Below are 19,893 nucleotides of genomic sequence, written 5' to 3'. Positions count from 1 at the left end.
CTTTTTACATTTAGTAAAAACTTGACTAAATGTTTTAACGTAGAGGAGGGAATCGAGACGAGGGTCGTGGTGTATGTGCATGTGTGTGTGTGTGTCTGTGTGTGTGTGTAGAGCGATTAAGACTAAACTACTGGACCGATCTTTATGAAATTTGACATGAGAGTTCCTGGAAATGATATCCCCAGACGTTTTTTTCTTTTTTTTGATAAATGTCTTTGATGACGTCATATCCGGCTTTTCGTGACAGTTGAGGCGGCACTGTTACACTCTCATTTTTAAATTAAATTGGTTGAAATTTTGGTCAAGCAATCTTCAACAAAGCCCAGACTTCGGTAGTGCATTTCAGCTTGGTGGCTTAAAAATTAATCAATGACTTTGGTCATTAAAAATCTGAAAATTGTAAAAATATATATTTTTTATAAAACGATCCAAATTTACGTTCATCGTATTCTCCATCATTTGCTGATTCCAAAAACATATAAATATGTTATATTTGGATTAAGAACAAGCTCTAAAAATTAAAAATATAAAAATTATTATCAAAATTAAATTTTCGTAATCAATTTAAAAACACTTTCATCTTATTCCTTGTTGGTTCCTGATTCCAAAAACATATAGATATGATATGTTTGGATTAAAAACACGCTCAGAAAGTTAAAACGAAGAGAGGGACAGAAAAGCGTGCTATCCTTCTCAGCGCAACTACTACCCCGCTCTTCTTGTCAAGTTCACAAAAATAAACAGATTATGACGTCATTTTAAGTGGCACAAACGTGTACATGAATGCCTTCCCTTTCGAATGATTTACAGTTATAGAATTTCTGTCAAGCGGTTTAAGTTTTATGTCCGTTTTATGAACCCAACCCTCAAAACAAGAATAGTAACGCCAAAGAAGGAAAACATACACACAAACCAACGTTTTTTCTCACCGTTGGTTTGGAATATTGCCCCAAAACTTTAGATTTAGTGTTGTGGTGTTAAAATCTATCAGAAAAATGTGTTTGCTAACGTGACGCCAAAAAGTAACCAAAACGGTCCTTAGCCGACTGACTATAATTTTCTCGTGTTACACCGGTACATTGACGATCTCATGACGTCTTTCCAAATGTGTTGACACGTTTGTCGTTCTTATGTCAAATGTGCTGGGATGCCTTCCGCGAAGAATGAGATATGTTGTGTTGACGCCTGGAGATATATACATACGTCAGTGTCGGTGTCACGCTTGCTGTCCAACAGGCGAGTCCGGAGTTCGGTCAGTTCGCTGGCAGCATCAATGGCCCCCTGTGCAGAAAGCTTCTGACTCGCCGCAGCGTACAGACACGCCGCCAGCACAAGTAGGCGGAACATCGTGCTTTGTCTGAAAAGTAGTAGACTTCTTGCAAAATGTCATGCCAATTTTCAAATTATTATTTGACCCGGTAAGTATAAACATATCGACTCGTAAACGGAGTCCGATGTGTGTGCGTGTGTGTGTGTTCGTGTGCATGTACGTGTGTTATATAACATGTTGTGAGTAAGTATAAAATTTGAAGCTCAAAAACTAAACAATGTATAATAATTATGCACCATATTTGCTATGATAACAAACAAGCGCTAGACCAATCGACCACAGCAGATTAAAACTGTTCCCGGAGTTGACCCATTTTAATGATCGAGCTCTACTCAAAACTCAATTCGCTGAACTTAAAACGTCCAACAGGACCCAGTTCATGACTTGAAAGAAGAAGAAGAAGAAGAAGAGACACAAATACTGACAAACTTGCGTACGGGAGGTAAATAACAACTCATTTGGTTACGATCGGTTCGATTGTCCTGAATATTTTAGACAAAAGAAAAAGCGAACAGAGAGAGAGGTACTGTGCGTAACAATGTTCATCTCAAAAGTCTCATGCGAGCAAACTCGGAAAGCCCTTGGTTAACGCAAAGGAATCACACAACAAAACCAAATAGTTTTCACGCCATAAATTAGTACTATTCATGAACAAACTCTGTCCACATGTGATAAATACGCTGTTCTCGAATTCAGCTTTATCATAATAAAACAAGAGGCGAAGCCTTCAAGGCTCACGTAAGAAATAGACAAACAGTAACACAAACTCACTACACGAAGCTTCGCAAAGTCTTAATACCAAAAACCCACAGCTACGGCGTGGTACTTTGACCCCAACATCGCTTCTCAAGTTTTGACATGCGAAGCTTCGCCGTAGCTCGCAACGAAGTTGGGTTTTTTTGTAAGAAGAGTGCTTTTCGATTCAAGATGGACGACGAAATCAGACTCAATACCATAGTGAAGAATGCATTTATCGACTTTGGTTGACCCAAAGTACAAGAACTAACCTCCTACCTGTATTATTTCATACTGCGATGCATTGACATGTCGAATGAAACTCGAAATCCCAGCGCTCACGCCAACTGGTCCCGGCCGTGCTCAGTCAACGAAATAGAACACATACAATTAACTTACGTCATTATCAAGTACGTAAAGTACAATTTGTGACGTAAAGTACTCAGAAAGAAGCACACCACGCGCTGGTCGAGACTACGTGCATGCGCTTTCTGACTAATAAGATTTGAGACGCCAAGACATGAAAAGAAAAAGATAACTGTTGTCTCGGCCCGCTCAAAACCGAGACTTTCAGTAATTCCTTCGCGTGACGTCTAACCCTCTTACGCCATAATGTGACGTCTTCAAATGACGAAATGTTAAAGTGTAACTAAACAGACATTTTGAAGTGTCAGCTTTACTGAATTGCTTTATGTTTTGTCCAAGTATATACCTGTAGAAGCGATACTGGACGATTTTTCCAACGTTTACTGTGTTTTCTGATTTACTACGATTTTTTAAAAGTGTTGAACCCATTTCAGATTTACCTGATTATCTGTTCTTGATTTGATACTTCCAAAGAACAAGTGGTACTTTGAGTTCCGGTTTTATGTTTTAACCAATCAGAATTTGGTTCCTAAATAAAATCGTCTGCTGCCTGTCCCAGCAGAGTCGGCAACAAGCACTGCTTGCCACATGTGTGATGTTACCAACAGAAATAGCCATAAATTAGGCAAGGTAGCAATGTAAATGAATTGGATCTAACTAATGTGCTTGTACTGCATCTCTGGCCTTTGAATTCAAAATGTACTGGCTCAGCGTGAGAGGCAACATCCTGTCGAAGTCGTAAGCACGAGGTTGACTGGGAGATTATTATTCGAAGAGCATGCTGAAACGGATTGTAAGTACAATATTTTACATGTTCTCGACATTTCTGTTGATCTTACTTAACTTTAATTGTTTCCTTGATTTAAAACCCTAGGGCTTGTATTTTCAGTTGTGATACTAAGCACGTATCTTTACCACAGTATCCGATCAGTTCACACTTTATAATGATGAAGTGGAATTATTTCTGGATCTAATTTATTCCTTGTTCCCCCCTCTCGATTCCTTTTTTCGCCACATATGTATTGTCGTGTGAGGGGGTAGATGCGTGTACTGGCTGATTTTTTTTTTTTTTACTTCGGTCAGATACAGATGATTGGAAAAAAAACTTGTCAAGGATTTCAGAATTTAATAGATCTGTTCGAAGTTTTTACGGGATGGGTCCTGTTACAATACAGACTGAATGTGCCCAAGATGAACTTTTGATTAAACATACACACACAAATGAATCTCTTGAGTTTGTTATACGGCGAATGTCCAGTTTCCACCACCACGTCTGTGGTATGTTTTTATACTGTTTGATTGAATAGACTGACGTGCATTCTCTCGCAAATGTGCGCGCGTGTGTGTTTGTCTGTGCCTCAGACTTATTAATCAAAGATGATGTTGCACATTGCAGATCTATGCGACAGGAGCAAGTGGACAAGACAGCTACATTTGTCTGAGCGAAGATCCAACTGTAAGCTCTTTTAGCCGAAGACAGCGAGCCTGGGTGCATGCATGCAAGCTTCTGTCATGTTCCAACTTCGTGTGAGTGCTGCAGGGCTATTAGACGACTTTTCATTATTCTTGATTTGGAGATCCATGCAGGGTATTAGAAAGTGCAGAATATACACGTTTGAACAAATACGATGTGTGTTTGCTCTGAAAAAAAGAAAAGACGCAACAAACAAACATTGTATTTGTTTAAAGTATCACAAATATTTATTACCTGTATCTGCATGGTTTGATAATGATGAAGGGTAAATTACTTTGACGTGTGCTTTTTTTTTAACCACACTGATAACGAATGATAGAAACACAGACACACTTAATAACATATCCACAAACATTGTAACAATAAATGTAAGCTGAACAATGCCTGCAACACATTTCAGGCTTCAGAAGGAAGTAATTATGAGATTCAGACAGAGAGAGAAAGCCCAACACGAAACCAGTTGTGACATTTTTTATTTCATTATGTAATATTAAAAACACGACAACAACGTATTTCCTGTACTTAGTTTCGTGCAATTATGGATTGCAAAGTATGTCTAATTGAGTGGCATAAAGAGGCACAGTTGCATGAAAAACCAACTCGGATCTTGACTAGGATCAGGATTTTACATGGACACAACCTAGAATTTAACAACCTGGGGGGAGGGGGGTACTGCGCCTTTCACATCAAGATGTAAAGATCTATTTTAAATAATACTTATTAGAAGGGAACAAAATCAAACAAACTACAACAATCGTTCTGAGGGGAGAGAATTACCTCTTCCGAAGAAATTACCTCCCTTGCTTTTCTTGTCGTGACTTATGTAGAGTAAAGTGAATAGAAAGTGAATCAGTCAGTAACAAAAAAAACCCACATTTCTTGAGATCAATGAGGAGTCTTGAAGTATTTGTCAATGTTAATCTTGTATGCATAACAAACAATATATTACGGATTGATAATTAAAGAAAATCGTCTCTTCTACAGGGTTGACCCCCCCTGAAAAGGACACCCACAACCATGCAAATTACTTCTGCATCTGTTGAACCAATTATTTTATATATGGTATTCATTAACTTCAGTTTATGTTCTGCCTTTCCAGTAAGTGGCAATTTTGTAAATTGAATGGTCTGACTTTTGTGCAATTTTAATTTTTTTCTCCAAATTCGGGGGTCGACTAAACAGAACGAGTTTTGACATTGAGCGGTAGCCATTTTTACCTAATTTAAACCCTTCAGGCTTTTACCTTTTTGATTATTTTGAATGTCTGAGTATGTAAAAACATCCCCTTCAACCCCCAGGCTATCGATGACCTGAAGAAAGCATGCAGTTACAGCTAGGTTCAGGGCAATCCTCAGACACGAAAGCGTTGGTGTCATTGGTGATGCAAAAGTTAGATAATTTAACCTACAAATTTGCCACTTTGTGAACTGCACATGCATAAAATCAAGTTTAAGTATGCTGAATATGAAGTTATCCAGTCAATTGGTGTAGAAGTTATAGCATTTCTGTCAGTTAACAGTATTTAAAATCTCTAAAGTAAAATCTGACATATTCGAAAGTTTTGCATAAACACCCAGACAATTTTTACGATACTCTCCTAAGCTTCTCCACTTCTCAGCCCTGTCTTGGAAATGAATTCGAATAAGGCAGTCAAAATAACTTAGTTTGGAGCACCCATCAATCAGAATAAGCATTAACTTTTGACACAGGAAATATCTTCTACCGAAAGCTCTCCTGGTTTTATTCTACATTTTTCCTGCATAATGGTAACAAATTTAATGATAAATCTAAACAACGAAGTGACTGTGGTAAGATGAACAAAGTTAAAAAACAAAGGATTACTGTAAATGGTTTACGAATCGAAATCTAAACAAGTTTTTGATGATAAGTAAAATGATAAAAAAATAAAATAAAAAAAAGCTAACGTCCTCGCATTTGTCCAGAATTATTCCATGTTTAACATGGGAACAGAGGGATAATTGGTCTAAAGAATTTTTAAAAAGGAGGGTTAAGGACTATCTGTATGCAATGCCCGCTATAGGCGAAAGACTTTTGTGGAAGCCATGGAAGAATGCATCGCTGTTGTGCTGGTTCAGCTTGAGGTCCTGTCCTTGCGAATATCCTGCACACACAAAAACACGACTTTTTAAGCCACTTATGTTGCATTCCGTGACATAGCTTTGTTAAAACCGTGTGCCTGATAATAATGACAGATTTTGTTGATATACATTTTTTTTAAGACACCCCATATAATATTGTTTGACAATCTCTTTCAACATAGTTTACGAATCACCAATGTGTATACAAACGCAAATAACCCACAGGTCAATAAATTACTTTTCAGAGAGAGAGAGAGACAGAGACAGAGATAGAGAGAGAGAGAGAGAGAGAGAGAGAGAGAGAGAGAGAGAGAGAGAGAGAGAGAGAGAGAGAGAGAGATTAAAACTAGAAAATGTGTGCTATATAAAACAAGGATAATCTCTGTCAAATCTTCGCTTGTACCTGCATGGTGTTTACTGCGCTATATACACAACCTGTTTTATTTCATTTATTTTTTTATTTTTTTTTTTGGGGGGGGGGGGGGGGGTGGATGTTTTGTGATGAGGGTTTTTTCAAAGCCTTTACTGCTTTAGTCATTGAATCCACCCGACTTCGATTTATTGTTCAGTGATGTGTAATTGTGTGACCAACTATGTAAGTTAGTGATTGTTCTGGCTTCTGTGTGTGTGTTTCAGGCAAAAGCTGATATTACAGTCCTAGTTGTATGCAGTACCTCTGCTTCTTCGTTCAGGAATCAAAGTATACAATCTAAACCGATTATTTTGTTCAATAATGTTCAGCTTACCATCCCGAAGGCAGTAACGTGCCGAGATATTGATTATAGATATTAACGTACCTAACCTGGTTACTGGTGTGTTTTCTTTTTATTTCAATAATGTAAATGTGTGACAACTTGCAGGGTACTTGATGTTCAGAGCAATTTTTCTGGCAAAAGACCTTTTATGGATCAAAGAAAACTTTTGTCATAGTGCACAAGTCAATCAATTTGGTTGATAAATAATTTGTGCTGCATTTTCCCTGGTTCCAAAACGTAGTATGTATTACCACATGTCCTTACCTGTCATTGGCATCACATGATTCTCTGCAAGCAGTCTTTTGTGGAAATACGTCATTTAACACTTGCACTTATAGTAGGTGGCTGTGGAACGGTAGACATGCAACGACAACAAACAACAAAAGACAAAGTGTGGAGTACACTCATTTTTCTTAACATACGCTAAGTTTCTTTGAGAATGCTCCAAGTGAAAATCAGGGGTTCCTAGGCCTGATATCACAATTAAACAGCTTCTTCTCAGAATCAGGAGGGAAAAAACTGTTATATGGCGAGATGTCGTGACAAGAACAGACAGCAGCAGCAGCAACAACAACATTGCTAAATCGTCGCTTTAACAAAATTTCATGTTTAGCATCGCAGACAAAGCACGGCTACTGATCCGACCAAAGCCACACTTCATGCACGATGGGCACATTGTTATGGCCAGCTTGTTAACGTGCGCATTGTGTATGTTTTACATAGAATTGAATGTGTTTGTCGTTGTGTCTGTCATCTATCCTAGTCGTTTGATTTAGAATAAAGCAAACTTATTACAATGACGATTTTCTTCGGTTTTTGATGAAGGATTGGCATCAAGACTTTTCCTATTTTCCAACTCTGCCACCATACACTGGCCGTTCAGGTCTGCGTGTCGACCACATGGTGTGTGATCAGATTTTGTGGACATGTTCACAATGCTTACATGACCACCAAATGGAAAATCAGTTGGTATTTGTTATGTTTTTGTGTTAGCACAATCTTCATACAAGTAAACAGAAACAGTTTTGTTGCAAACAGAGCCTTCATAAGAAAAAATGCTTCTAAGTCAAAATACATACCCTCTTTTTCGTATTGCGTAAAATATACCCATAAATTCTGGACATCATATTTTTATTTTTTTTCACAACAATGAAACCAAACTTTGGCATATGTTTTAGCAATATACTAGCAGTCAGGCCCGGCTTCGCCCGGGTGTTTCTGATCTTCCCTCTCTCTCAGAAACTTCTAGAATCTTATTCCAATGAGAATAAGCAATAGATGAACGTGTGAGCTCATACATTTGGATTAAAAGGCTGGGACTGACAGTGTGAAAGCATCACCATCAACACACTCTTTTTCCTGAAAAATAACTTTTTGACTTGAGTTATCTCCTTTTCTTAGGAAAATTCTAGATACTTGAAAACCAGGTCTAACATCGACTCTATATATTCTGTAAAGACTGATCAGGCGTGCCTGCATTAGAAGAGATACCTCCCTTCAATGTATACAAAGTAAGAGTTACCTCCCTTTGCTTCTAGAAATTTCCTGAACTGTCCGGTTAACTTTTTCTTCTTCATTTCTTCTCCTCATAGGAGCGATAGAGAGTCTGTAATATCACTGGCATTATGTGCTTGCTACATGTGAACACCAGGCACTGAACTGGCCTTGCACAGCAGGGGGCAGGGTTAGTGTGTGTGTGGGGGGGGGGGGGGGGAGGGGGGGGCGGGATGATAGCGGGCGGGGGGTAACCCTTGAGAATTACACGGTATACTGGTTTGATGAGAGTTACCTCCCTTCCGTGGGTGACAAAGCATGACTTACCTCCCTTGCACTATGTAGACTGTATTGATAGATGGGGAGGGTCATTATCCGAGGAAGGAAACAATGTCTGGAGAAACTAAAACCCAGGTGCACATCTGCGGCACCTAGGGAGTGTACGTGCACACTATCTTGTTCCTGCCTCTTGCCATCTCAGAGGTATGGCGACCACAGACAGACAGACAGACAGACAGACACTCTCTTTTATTATATGTATAGATTCACAATAAAACCTATGAGTTTGAAGGCTGCATCTTGTTTTGTTTATTTTTGAGAATTTTTTTGCAAACCCATGCAAATGGCCAGTTTCTGGGGAGAGACTGGGGAGATAATGGCCATTATAGAAAGAGTTAATAAGTAAACTAATGTCAGAAGTAGGTATTTACCTTGTTTGACTTCGCGTTCTTGATAGCCTGCTGCAGCATTTGTATCACTTCCCTTGACATTCAAAACGCCAATGTATTTCTGAAAGGAAAATAAAGATATTGACCGAAACATCACACAAGTGGTATATCATATGCTAGGTTTTGTTTACAGTGCCTGTTCTACGACCACATCTGATTGTAATTTAAATAAAGAAAAACTGTATCTATTTGTTACTTCTCTATTTGTGTGTGTTTGTGTGTTGTGTGCAGGGGCGGATCACATCATTTTTAAGGGGGAGTTTCCAAATTTCTTTTAGGGACAAATTGACGACGCGAAGTGTTTAGTTGAAGACGCGAAGCGTTCAACCTCCTTGGGGGGGGGGGGGGGGGGGGGGTTTAAGAAGAAAAATTTGAATCACAACAAGGACAATTGATCGATCTGGCGCAACCTGAGCAAACTAATTAGCCAACTTCTTTCCAAAATCGTCACTTAGAATACAAAGGCCGGCTCCTAAGTGGTCCGGAAACCCCGGAACCCCCCTCCGGATCCGCCCAGTGTGTGTGTGTGTGTGTGTGTGACCGATGACCGTCTCTAAATTCTAATCGTTGCGTTTGCATGGTAATACAGTTTTAATACTGGATATGCCCATGAAAAAATATCATTTCTTGTTCATGTCATTGTGTGTGTGTGGCCAGGACCGTGACTTCTGCTTGCCTCGACGTCTTCAGAAAAGACACAAAATGCCAGCAGGCGTATGTTCTTGGAGCACTCAGTATGCCGTCATCTGCAAACAAATAAATACAAATTATTCAATTGTGTAAATAAAGAACAATCACTTTAATATTACAACAACAAATTCATATAACTGTAGTCTTCACCAGAGACATCCACTACACTATCTTTAAATAAAACTGCCGTAAAAAATTGAAATACTATAAAACTTACCCCCACTCAGATCTATTTGGGATTATTCAAGTTTCAACCATGAAACGATGCCGGTTTGGACAGATCTGCTAGTTTGCCGCTGAAACTGAAATCAAAGGCGATCTTCAGAACTATTTCTAATCTTGTATTTGTGATTAATATAAAATACTGATCTTCCCAATAGAAGCTGATGTGTATACACATGACCAGGACAAGGTATTTTGTTACAGGGCATTTACGCAGACGTCGCAGTTCAAAATATCGTTTTAGATCTGATTTTGTACAGCAGCCTGTGTGATTCAGAATCGTCTGCCCTTTTTCGGTTTAACATTTTATGGACGATTCCTATGAGACTGCTCAATCATAACTGATGACAAATTCAGAAACAGATGATGGTTTCAAGTAGGCTACAGTAATGATTCGTTAAAAATGTCAAGCCACTCGTCGATCATTCACACTCAAAGAACCCAAGCCAAATCTGCTCTGGTTCCGAGCAGCTTTTTCAAACTGAGACCCTAATTGTTACGCATCTGCCGCGAAAAGATAGACCACAAACAAGCGGCACTGTACCATGCTTTCGTTTATGTTGCTAAACAGATTAAATGTGCATTGTAAATGTGCTTACAGCAAAGAAATGCATCCTTACTTACCACAAAAATACTGGTACCACATTCATCGCACTTGTGTCTTCTTACCAAAACCTATCGATATGTTTGTTTACGATATATTGGTAATTACTAACCGTTAACTATTTTTCAAAAATCTGAAATGACTTTTAAGAATCAAAGAAAGATTCGCTAAAACGGTTGACTTTCAGAAAATAAGCAATATTTTTCTGAACCATGAAATAAAAATCGAAAACTCCGTTTGATCTTTTATTTTGGTAGATTGATGACAACAGCCGGAACTGAAAGTACCAGAACCAAAAATTAAGGGCATTAATCAGGTAAACTAAGAAGATTGTCGTTCCTGGCGCGCACTTCACATGTCCGTCAAACAGTGTCCGAGTGAGAGAAAAAAAAATTTTTTTTCGCAGTTCGACAGTATATGAGGCCCTTCTTCATATCAAAGTGTAAAGGTTGCTGAACGATGTTTTTCCTTTTTGCTTGTTTAGTTACACTTTAAAGTTTCTATCACAGACATACACACGCACAAACACACACACACACACGCACACACACACGCACAAACGCACAGACAGACACAGTTATGATCGCATAGGCTACACTTACGTGAGCCAACGAGTCAGAGTGCTATTAATTTTAAGATATTTGAACCAAAGGAGCGTAGGCGCTCTAAATGCATACGGTGTGCGCAACAAGAGAAATTAAAGTGAGATATTTACAGTCGGAATCGGAAAAAACGTAACTAAGGGGAAACTGTTTGTGTATACATTATAACAGGTCTACGTTTAAACGGTTAGATCGGGTATAACGTAGATAAGAGGAAATAATACGTTATATCCGGTTTCCCCCCATTGCTAACCTTTGCCGTGCTTCCTGGGTTCACCTGTACCCAGAGACACACTAAAATCATTGTAACTCTGGAACCATTAAAGGTATCGTTTTGAAATTTTAAGTATCTCTCACACACCTAATTTGCTCTCTGTCTGCAAATTTTTAGTGTGTACATGATAAAACATCAGAATTAATTGATTATGATAATTTACATAAACACTACCGATGGCGCGGGTTCACACATACCCATACTTTTAAAGAGTAGTAGTGATTGTAACTATCCCTCTGCCGACGGCGCGGGTTCTGCTACACCCATAATTACCAAAGCGGCGGAACAGTGTCTGTCTGCCTGTTTGTCTCCAAGAGACTGTCTGTCTCTCTGTTTGTCTGTCCGTATCTCTCTGTCTGTATGTCTGTTGTCAGTTGCTCTGTCTGTCTGTCTGTCTATCCGTCTATCCGTCTATCCATCTCTCTGATTGTCTGTCTATCTGACTGTCTGTCTCTGTCTCTCTCTCTCTCTGTCTGTCTCTCTGTCTGTCTGTCTCTCTCTCTGTCTCTCTCTCTCTTAGTCTCTCTCTCTGTCTCTCTCTCTTAGTCTCTCTTTCTTAGTCTCTCTCTCTCTCTCTTTCTTAGTCTCTCTTTCTTAGTCTCTCTCTCTCTTAGTCTCTCTCTCTCTCTTTCTTAGTCTCTCGCTCTCTCTCTTTCTTAGTCTCTCTCTCTCTTTCTTAGTCTCTCTCTCTCTCTTTCTTAGTCTCTCTCTCTCTCTCTTAGTCTCTCTCTCTCTCTTTCTTAGTCTCTCTCTCTCTCTTAGTCTCTCTCTCTTTCTTAGTCTCTCTTTCTCTCTCTCTTTCTTAGTCTCTCTCTCTCTCTCTTTCTTAGTCTCTCTCTCTCCTTTTTAGTCTCTCTCTCTCTCTCTTTCTTAGTCTCTCTCTCTCTTTCTTAGTCTCTCTCTCTCTTTCTTAGTCTCTCTCTCTCGCTATTTCTTAGTCTCTCTCTCTCTCTCTTTCTTAGTCTCTCTCTCTCTTTCTTAGTCTCTCTCTCTCTCTCTTTCTTAGTCTCTCTCTCTCTCTTTCTTAGTCTCTCTCTCTCTCTCTTTCTTAGTCTCTCTCTCTCTCTTTCTTAGTCTCTCTCTCTTTCTTAGTCTCTCTCTCTCTCTTTCTTAGTCTCTCTCTCTCTCTCTTTCTTAGTCTCTCTCTCTCTCTCTTTCTTCAGTCTCTCTCTCTGTCTCTCTCTCTTTCTTAGTCTCTCTCTCTCTTTCTTAGTCTCTCTCTCTCTCTTTCTTAGTCTCTCTCTCTCTTTCTTAGTCTCTCTCTCTCTCTCTCTCTCTCTCTCTCTTAGTCTCTCTCTCTCTTTCTTAGTCTCTCTCTCTCTCTTTTAGTCTCTCTCTCTTTCTTAGTCTCTCTTTCTCTCCCTTAGTCTCTCTCTCTATCTCTTTCTTAGTCTCTCTCTCTCTTTTTTAGTCTCTCTCTCTCTTTCTTAGTCTCTCTCTCTCTCTTTCTTAGTCTCTCTCTCTCTCTTAGTCTCTCTCTCTCTTTCTTAGTCTCTCTCTCTCTCTCTTAGTCTCTCTCTCTTTCTTAGTCTCTCTTTCTCTCTCTTAGTCTCTCTCTCTCTCTTTCTTAGGCTCTCTCTCTCTTTTTTAGTCTCTCTCTCTCTTTCTTAGTCTCTCTCTCTCTCTTTCTTAGTCTCTCTCTCTCTCTCTTAGTCTTTCTCTCTTTCTTAGTCTCTCTTTCTCTCTCTTAGTCTCTCTCTCTCTCTCTCTTTCTTAGTCTCTCTCTCTTTTTTAGTCTCTCTCTCTCTTTCTTAGTCTCTCTCTCTCTCTTTCTTAGTCTCTCACTCTCTCTTAGTCTCTCTCTCTCTTTCTTAGTCTCTCTCTCTCTCTCTTTCTTTGTCTCTCTCTCTCTCTTTCTTAGTCTCTCTCTCTTTCTTAGTCTCCCTCTCTCTCTCTTTCTTAGTCTCTCTCTCTCTCTCTTAGTCTCTCTCTTTTTTAGTCTCTCTCTCTCTCTTTCTTAGTCTCTCTCTCTCTTTCTTAGTCTCTCTCTCTCTCTCTTTCTTTGTCTCTCTCTCTCTCTTTCTTAGTCTCTCTCTCTTTCTTAGTCTCTCTCTCTCTCTTTCTTAGTCTCTCTCTCTCTCTCTTAGTCTCTCTCTCTTTTTTAGTCTCTCTCTCTCTCTTTCTTAGTCTCTCTCTCTCTTTCTTAGTCTCTCTCTCTCTTTCTTTGTCTCTCTCTCTCTCTTTCTTAGTCTCTCTCTCTTTCTTAGTCTCCCTCTCTCTCTTTCTTAGTCTCTCTCTCTCTCTTTCTTAGTCTCTCTCTCTCTTTCTTAGTCTCTCTCTCTCTCTCTTTATTTGTCTCTCTCTCTCTCTTTATTTGTCTCTCTCTCTCTATCTTTCTTAGTCTCTCTCTCTCTCTTTCTTAGTATCTCTCTCTCTCTTTCTTAGTCTCTCTCTCTCTCTTTCTTAGTCTCTCTCTCTTTCTTAGTCTCTCTCTCTCTTTCTTAGTCTCTCTCTCTTTCTTAGTCTCTCTCTCTCTCTTTCTTAGTCTCTCTCTCTTTCTTAGTCTCTCTCTCTCTCTTTCTTAGTCTCCCTCTCTCTCTCTTTCTTAGTCTCTCTCTCTCTCTTTCTTAGTCTCTCACTCTCTTTCTTAGACTCTCTCTCTCTCTTTCTTAGTCTCTCTCTCTCTCTTTCTTAGTCTCTCTCTCTCTTTCTTAGTCTCTCTCTCTCTCTCTCTTTCTTAGTCTCTCTCTCTCTCTTTCTTAGTCTCTCTCTCTCTCTCTCTTTCTTAGTCTCTCAGTCTCTCCCTCCCCCTCTCCCTCCCCCTCTCCCTCCCCTGCAAGAGGTCGGTGAAGGGAGAAACTCGATGCAACCACTGAAGTAGCGCTGTGGGTTTCCCTGAACCCACCCCGTCGTTAGAGAAATAAACGATAAAAACCCTCTTTCAAATGTATGGGTTCAGACAAACCCGCATCGTCGTTAGAGGAATAAACGGTAAAAACCCTCTTTCAAATGTATGGGTTCAGACAAACCCGCATCGTCGTTAGAGGAATAAACGGTAAAAACCCTCTTTCAAATGTATGGGTTCAGACAAACCCGCATCGTCGGGAGTGTGTAGTCAAAAGCGGCATCCGGCAAAGGTTAATGAACTCTTCAAAAAAAGTTAAGGATCACTTTTTTACAAGCACGCCACACAAAACAGACAAGACCGAATTCTTTCATTTTTTAAAAATTATATAATTGGACAACCAAGGAGTAATGACAAACAAAGCAAAGATCGAACGTGGCAGCGACAATTTAGCTAGAGTGTGTCAAACGTGACAACCCTCGAAAATGGAATTCACAACAATGTAAAATCAGTGTCAATAACGCGTGTGCCCTCCGTTGTGTGCCAGGCATTCAACACATCGTTGGTGCATGGAGTGGATCAGGTTGCATATGAATGCTCTGTGAACTCCATTCCACTCCTGCTAGAGCCATTGCGCAATTGCAGCAGTTGACCCAGATTGGCAGGAGGAGGGTGATGTCGCTGTACCCGACGACAAAGCTCGTCCCACATGTGCTCTGTGGGGTTCAGGTCCGGGCTGTTGGCGGGCCACAGCATCTTGTTGACCCTGGCCTGTTGGATGAAGGTGTTTACAGCTGCAGAGCGATGGGGAGGTGCGTTGTCATCCTGAAGAATCGCACGAGGGCCGATCGCTTGGAGGGCTGGAACGACCAGGGGTTGCAGGATCTCATTCTGGTAGCGGACACCGGTCAAGTTGCCCACTACATGGTACAGAGGTGTCCTTAGACGTGTGCTGATCCCTCCCCAGACCATCACAGAGCCTCCGCCAAAACGCTGTCGTTCCAGAACAGCGCCTTCTGCGAAGCGCTCTCCGCGACGCCTCCACACTCGGATGCGACCATAAGCAGGTTCCAAGCAAAAGCGGGACTCATCTGTAAGCAACACCACTGGCTGACGTTGCCACCTCACATGTTGAGTGCACCAGGCTCGGCGAGCTGCTCGGTGATTAGCAGTCAGGGTTGTTCCTCGGACTGGACGCCTTGCACGCAAGCCAAAGTTGTGTAAGCGGTTTCGGATCGTCTGACCACTAACAACAGTGTTGGTGGTAGCTTGTAGGCGTTGCCTAATGTTGTTTGTCGTAGCCATTCTTTGTTGCATGGCCTGCCTCTGAATGAAGCGATCCTCTCTTTGTGTGGTGACTCTGGGCCGACCAGAACGTTGTCGCTCCTGCACTCTTCCAGTTGCGTGGAATCTCTGTTTTAGTCTGATGATGACAGAGGGAGCCACTGCAAGCCTCTGGGCCACTTGCCTGGCAGCAACACCGTCTTGTAGCCATCCTATTGCCTTTCCTCTATCCAAATCACTCAGTTTTCTTCGTGGGGGCATGTTGCTACTGTGCATAATTGTGTCAGCGTGTCAACTTTTATACACAAGCTGGTGAGCGATGTTCATAGCCAGGACCCTGTTGTAGCACGTGCATCACAACCTTTTGCCCTGGCATGCGTTTCGCAAATTTCATGCGGCTATAAAAAACACCCTTTTTCTTCCAAAATGTAGAAGCTTTTGAGAAGTCCCACAAAGGGAAATAACTCTGCCTGCCAAAAATATTCTAGGTCAAGATTCATTGTTCATTTGTTAATTCAAACATATTAATCTTTTAATTATTATGTCGATGTTTAATTTTTTAACATTTTTTTATAATTAGATCCGTTTTTTTCAACCGATCCTTAACTTTTTTGAAGAGTGTATGGTAAAATGTGGTCAAATAAGTATTGTTTTCTGTTAAGTATTGTTTTCTGTTGCATACATTATATTCGTCCTATCATTAAACTTGTCATTAGAGGGTACTGTCATAATCGGACATGAGAGAGATGATGATGATGATGATGATGGAACTTTATTTTTCAAGGATAGAGGTTTAAGGCGACGCCTTTTCTTACAACCGGTCCTTACTTCTAATACAAATGTCTAATAAATGATAAACAAGTAAAGCAACATGACACAAATAAAAAAATTAAACGAACGACCCAGCAAACAATCGACAAGTAAGCAAACAAGCAAATAAACACAAACAACAAAACAAGTCGCGTAAGGCGAAAATACAACATTTAGTCAAGTAGCTGTCGAACTCACAGAATGAAACTGAACGCAATGCAACGCATCGTCAGTCCACCGCGCATGGCAAAGGCAGTGAAATTGACAGGAAGAGCGGGGTAGTACTTGCGCTGAGAAGGATAGCACGCTTTTCTGTACCTCTCTTCGTTTTAACTTTCTGAGCGTGTTTTTAATCCAAACATATCATATGATATCTATATGTTTTTGGAATCAGGAACCGACAAGGAATAAGATGAAAGTGTTTTTAAATTGATTTCGAAAATTTAATTTTGATAATAATTTTTATATATTTAATTTTCAGAGCTTGTTTTTAATCCGAATATAACATATTTATATGTTTTTGGAATCAGCAAATGATGGAAAATAAGATAAACGTAAATTTGGATCGTTTTATAAAAAACATATTTTTTTTTAAAATTTTCATATTTTTTATGACCAAAGTCATTAATTAATTTTTAAGCCACCAAGCTGAAATGCAATACCGAAGTCCGGGCTTTGTCGAACATTACCCGACCAAAATTTCAACCAATTTGGTTGAAAAATGAGGGCGTGACAGTGCCGCCTCAACTTTCACGAAAAGCCGGATATGACGTCATCAAAGACATTTATAAAAAAAATGAAAAAAACGTTCGGGGATTTCATATCCAGGAACTCTCATGTCAAATTTCATAAAGATCGGTCCAGTTGTTTAGTCTGAATCGCTCTACACACACACACACACACAGACACACACACACACGCACATACACCACGACCCTCGTCTCGATTCTCCCCTCTACGTTAAAACGTTTAGTCAAAACTTGACTAAATATAATGACAAAGTAAGCAACATACAAATCAAAAGCAAAACATGCAACATGTTAATTGAGGTTACACATGTAAAGTGATCGACGGTAAAATTCACACAATACCAACGTTTACACTAATGCTTACAATGATTATATGGTGTAAATGATGATGATGATGATGATGATGATGATGGTGATGATGATGATGATGATGATGATGATGATGATGATGATGATGATGATGATGATGATGATTGATGATGATAATGATGATGATGATGTTGATGATGATGATGGAAAATCGCAACATAAATTCCACATAATACATGTAATAAAGAACATATTTTTGTAATTCATAAAGCTTTGTCAATTGTTGACAGCTACTTGCACATGTTAAGACTAGTAGCCATCTAGGTAGACATTATAATAATTATGCAGAGCTTGTTTAAAACTCTATATTTAGGTTAATGATCTTATTACAGACGGAATGGTGTTCCACACCATAGAGCCAGAGAAGGCTTGACTAGTTTTGAACAAATCAATCCTGGGTATTGGTGGTAGAAAATTGATAGACCCGTACCTTTCGGTGACTCTGTGAAATAGGTCCTGAATATAGTTGGGCACTTCGCCATGATATACTTTGTACATCATTACAGTCTTATTAAACTGTAACTGTTTAACTAGCGGCAGGTAGTTTAGATTCTTTAACTTCAAATCAGCTGATAATTGTGGACCATTTAACATGATTTTAGCTGCCCGACGATGTAGAGAGTTTAATTTTTTCATGTGAATATCAGAGACGCCATCCCAAAGAGTTGATGCGTAATTAATATGGGATAAGATGTGGGCATGATAAAATAGTTTTAGTGTTGCGATATCGACATATTGCTTTAACTTTGATAGCAGAAACAAATTCTTGGATACTTTTGAACAAATATAATGTACATGAGATTGCCATTTTAATTCTTGATCGACTATCACACCCAAAACACGATGTTCCGTTACCTGCTGAACAGGTTGTGATTCCAGAAAAAGATTTAAATTAAAGGCACAGTAAGCCTCCCGTAAACCATCACAGAGCTCCCCGAGCGTCTACATACAATACAAGCATACTTCCATTTGAACGCTCACCGAACGGGAACATCCTGGCTGCTTTTTGTCGAGCGTGAGAAATTTTCAAAGAATTTATTTTCGTGGACTTGGTTCTCTACAACAATGGCGCCTCGTTTTGGTGCTGGACGGCTGTTATGAATATATTCAATACACGCCCGGACAGTAAGCCTCACGTAAACCATCACAGATACTGTCAGGCTTTTACACACAGTACAAACACCCTTCCATTTGAACGCTCACCAAACGGGAACATCCTAGGTGCCCTACGTAAAGAGCGAGCAATTTTTAAAGAATTAATTTTGCAGATTGTCTCGAACACTTTTTGGACCCATCCTGAACTCAGGTCAAAAATGAGTTACTTCCCTTCGGGTCTCCTTCTATCGATGTAAACTGGCGATAGCCGTGGATCGATAATTATCAGAATGTTTTTTGCGCTAGACCTAACTTTTAAAATCTAAAAAATAAATTGACAGCTTGTTACACAAACATTCTTTAATCATAAAAGAATTCTTTTTTTTATCAAGACAAGATCAGTACAATTCGAAGTTGTGAAAGTTTGAAAAAAGAAAAGCCCGGAAGCAGGGTCACGCAAGGGTCGTAGCAGACGACGGTTTATGCATATCGCCGTTCCTCTCAACAGTCAAAAGCCATCGCTAGAGTTCTTGCGAACCACAGCTGTTTGTTTCGTGCATAAAACCGTGCTATTGTAGATAAGCTCACATCGAGTCGCATTCAAATGACTTACTGACGACTACATTGTGAAAAAGGGAAACTGGATCACACCGGTTCACGATGGCTCAGGGGTAAGATAAACCACGCAAAAATAAATTCTTTGAAAATTGCTCGCTCTTTACGGAGGGCACCTAGGATGTTCTCAATCGGTGAGTGTTTAAATGAAAGGGTGTTTGTACTGTGTGTAAAAGCCTGACCGTATCTGTGATGGTTTACGGGAGGCTTACTGTGCCTTTAAGAGGTCGTGATTGGTGTTTTTGTCTGGTTGTAATAATCATGCTTTTTGTCTTCCCTGGGTGCACTATCATAAAATTCTGGTTACACCAATTGTTGACTTCATTCAGACTAGACTGAAAGGAAACTTCAATTTCTTGAACAGTCCTATAGCTTGTGTGAAGCGTCGAATCATCTGCAACAAATTCCGTTTTAACTTTTGAATTAGATATATGAAGGGGGAGGTCATTAATGAATACACAAAACAAAATAGGCCCTAAAACTGACCCCTGGGGGACTCCACTCTTTAAACATCCTTTGGGAGAGGTTTTACCGTTTATAGAAACATACTGTGTTCTGTTGACAAGATATGATTTAAAGAATGAACACGTTGCGGGATTGTTCACGTACAATGCGAGTTTATGTAAAAGTAATGTGTGATCTACAAGATCAAAAGCTTTCTTAAAATCAAGAAATACAGCCCCTGATATGTCCGCACGATTAATTGCTGATAGCCAGTTATAAAATAGTGATGAAAGAGCTGTACTACAGGAATGTTTCGGACGAAACCCAGATTGAAAGTTGAGAGAGAGAGAGAGAGAGAGAGAGAGAGAG

At 39.7% G+C, this 19,893-nt stretch overlaps 1 protein-coding gene across 2 annotated transcripts in view; it reads right to left on the bottom strand.

The window, feature by feature from the left end:
- Positions 1–19,893, bottom strand: part of LOC138979922 (uncharacterized) — a 28,782-nt gene that overhangs the window by 7,215 nt on the left and 1,674 nt on the right. For both annotated transcript variants that reach the window (XM_070352697.1, XM_070352699.1), the window contains exon 2: positions 1,204–1,357. In XM_070352697.1, the coding sequence (XP_070208798.1) occupies positions 1,204–1,347 (144 nt within the window). In that variant the 5' untranslated portion in view covers positions 1,348–1,357. The remainder of the gene's footprint in view (positions 1–1,203; positions 1,358–19,893) is intronic.

The sequence above is a fragment of the Littorina saxatilis genome, linkage group LG11 (genome assembly GCF_037325665.1).
Source record: "Littorina saxatilis isolate snail1 linkage group LG11, US_GU_Lsax_2.0, whole genome shotgun sequence".
NCBI classification, from domain to species: domain Eukaryota; kingdom Metazoa; phylum Mollusca; class Gastropoda; order Littorinimorpha; family Littorinidae; genus Littorina; species Littorina saxatilis.
This window is presented reverse-complemented; position numbering and strand designations above follow the sequence as displayed.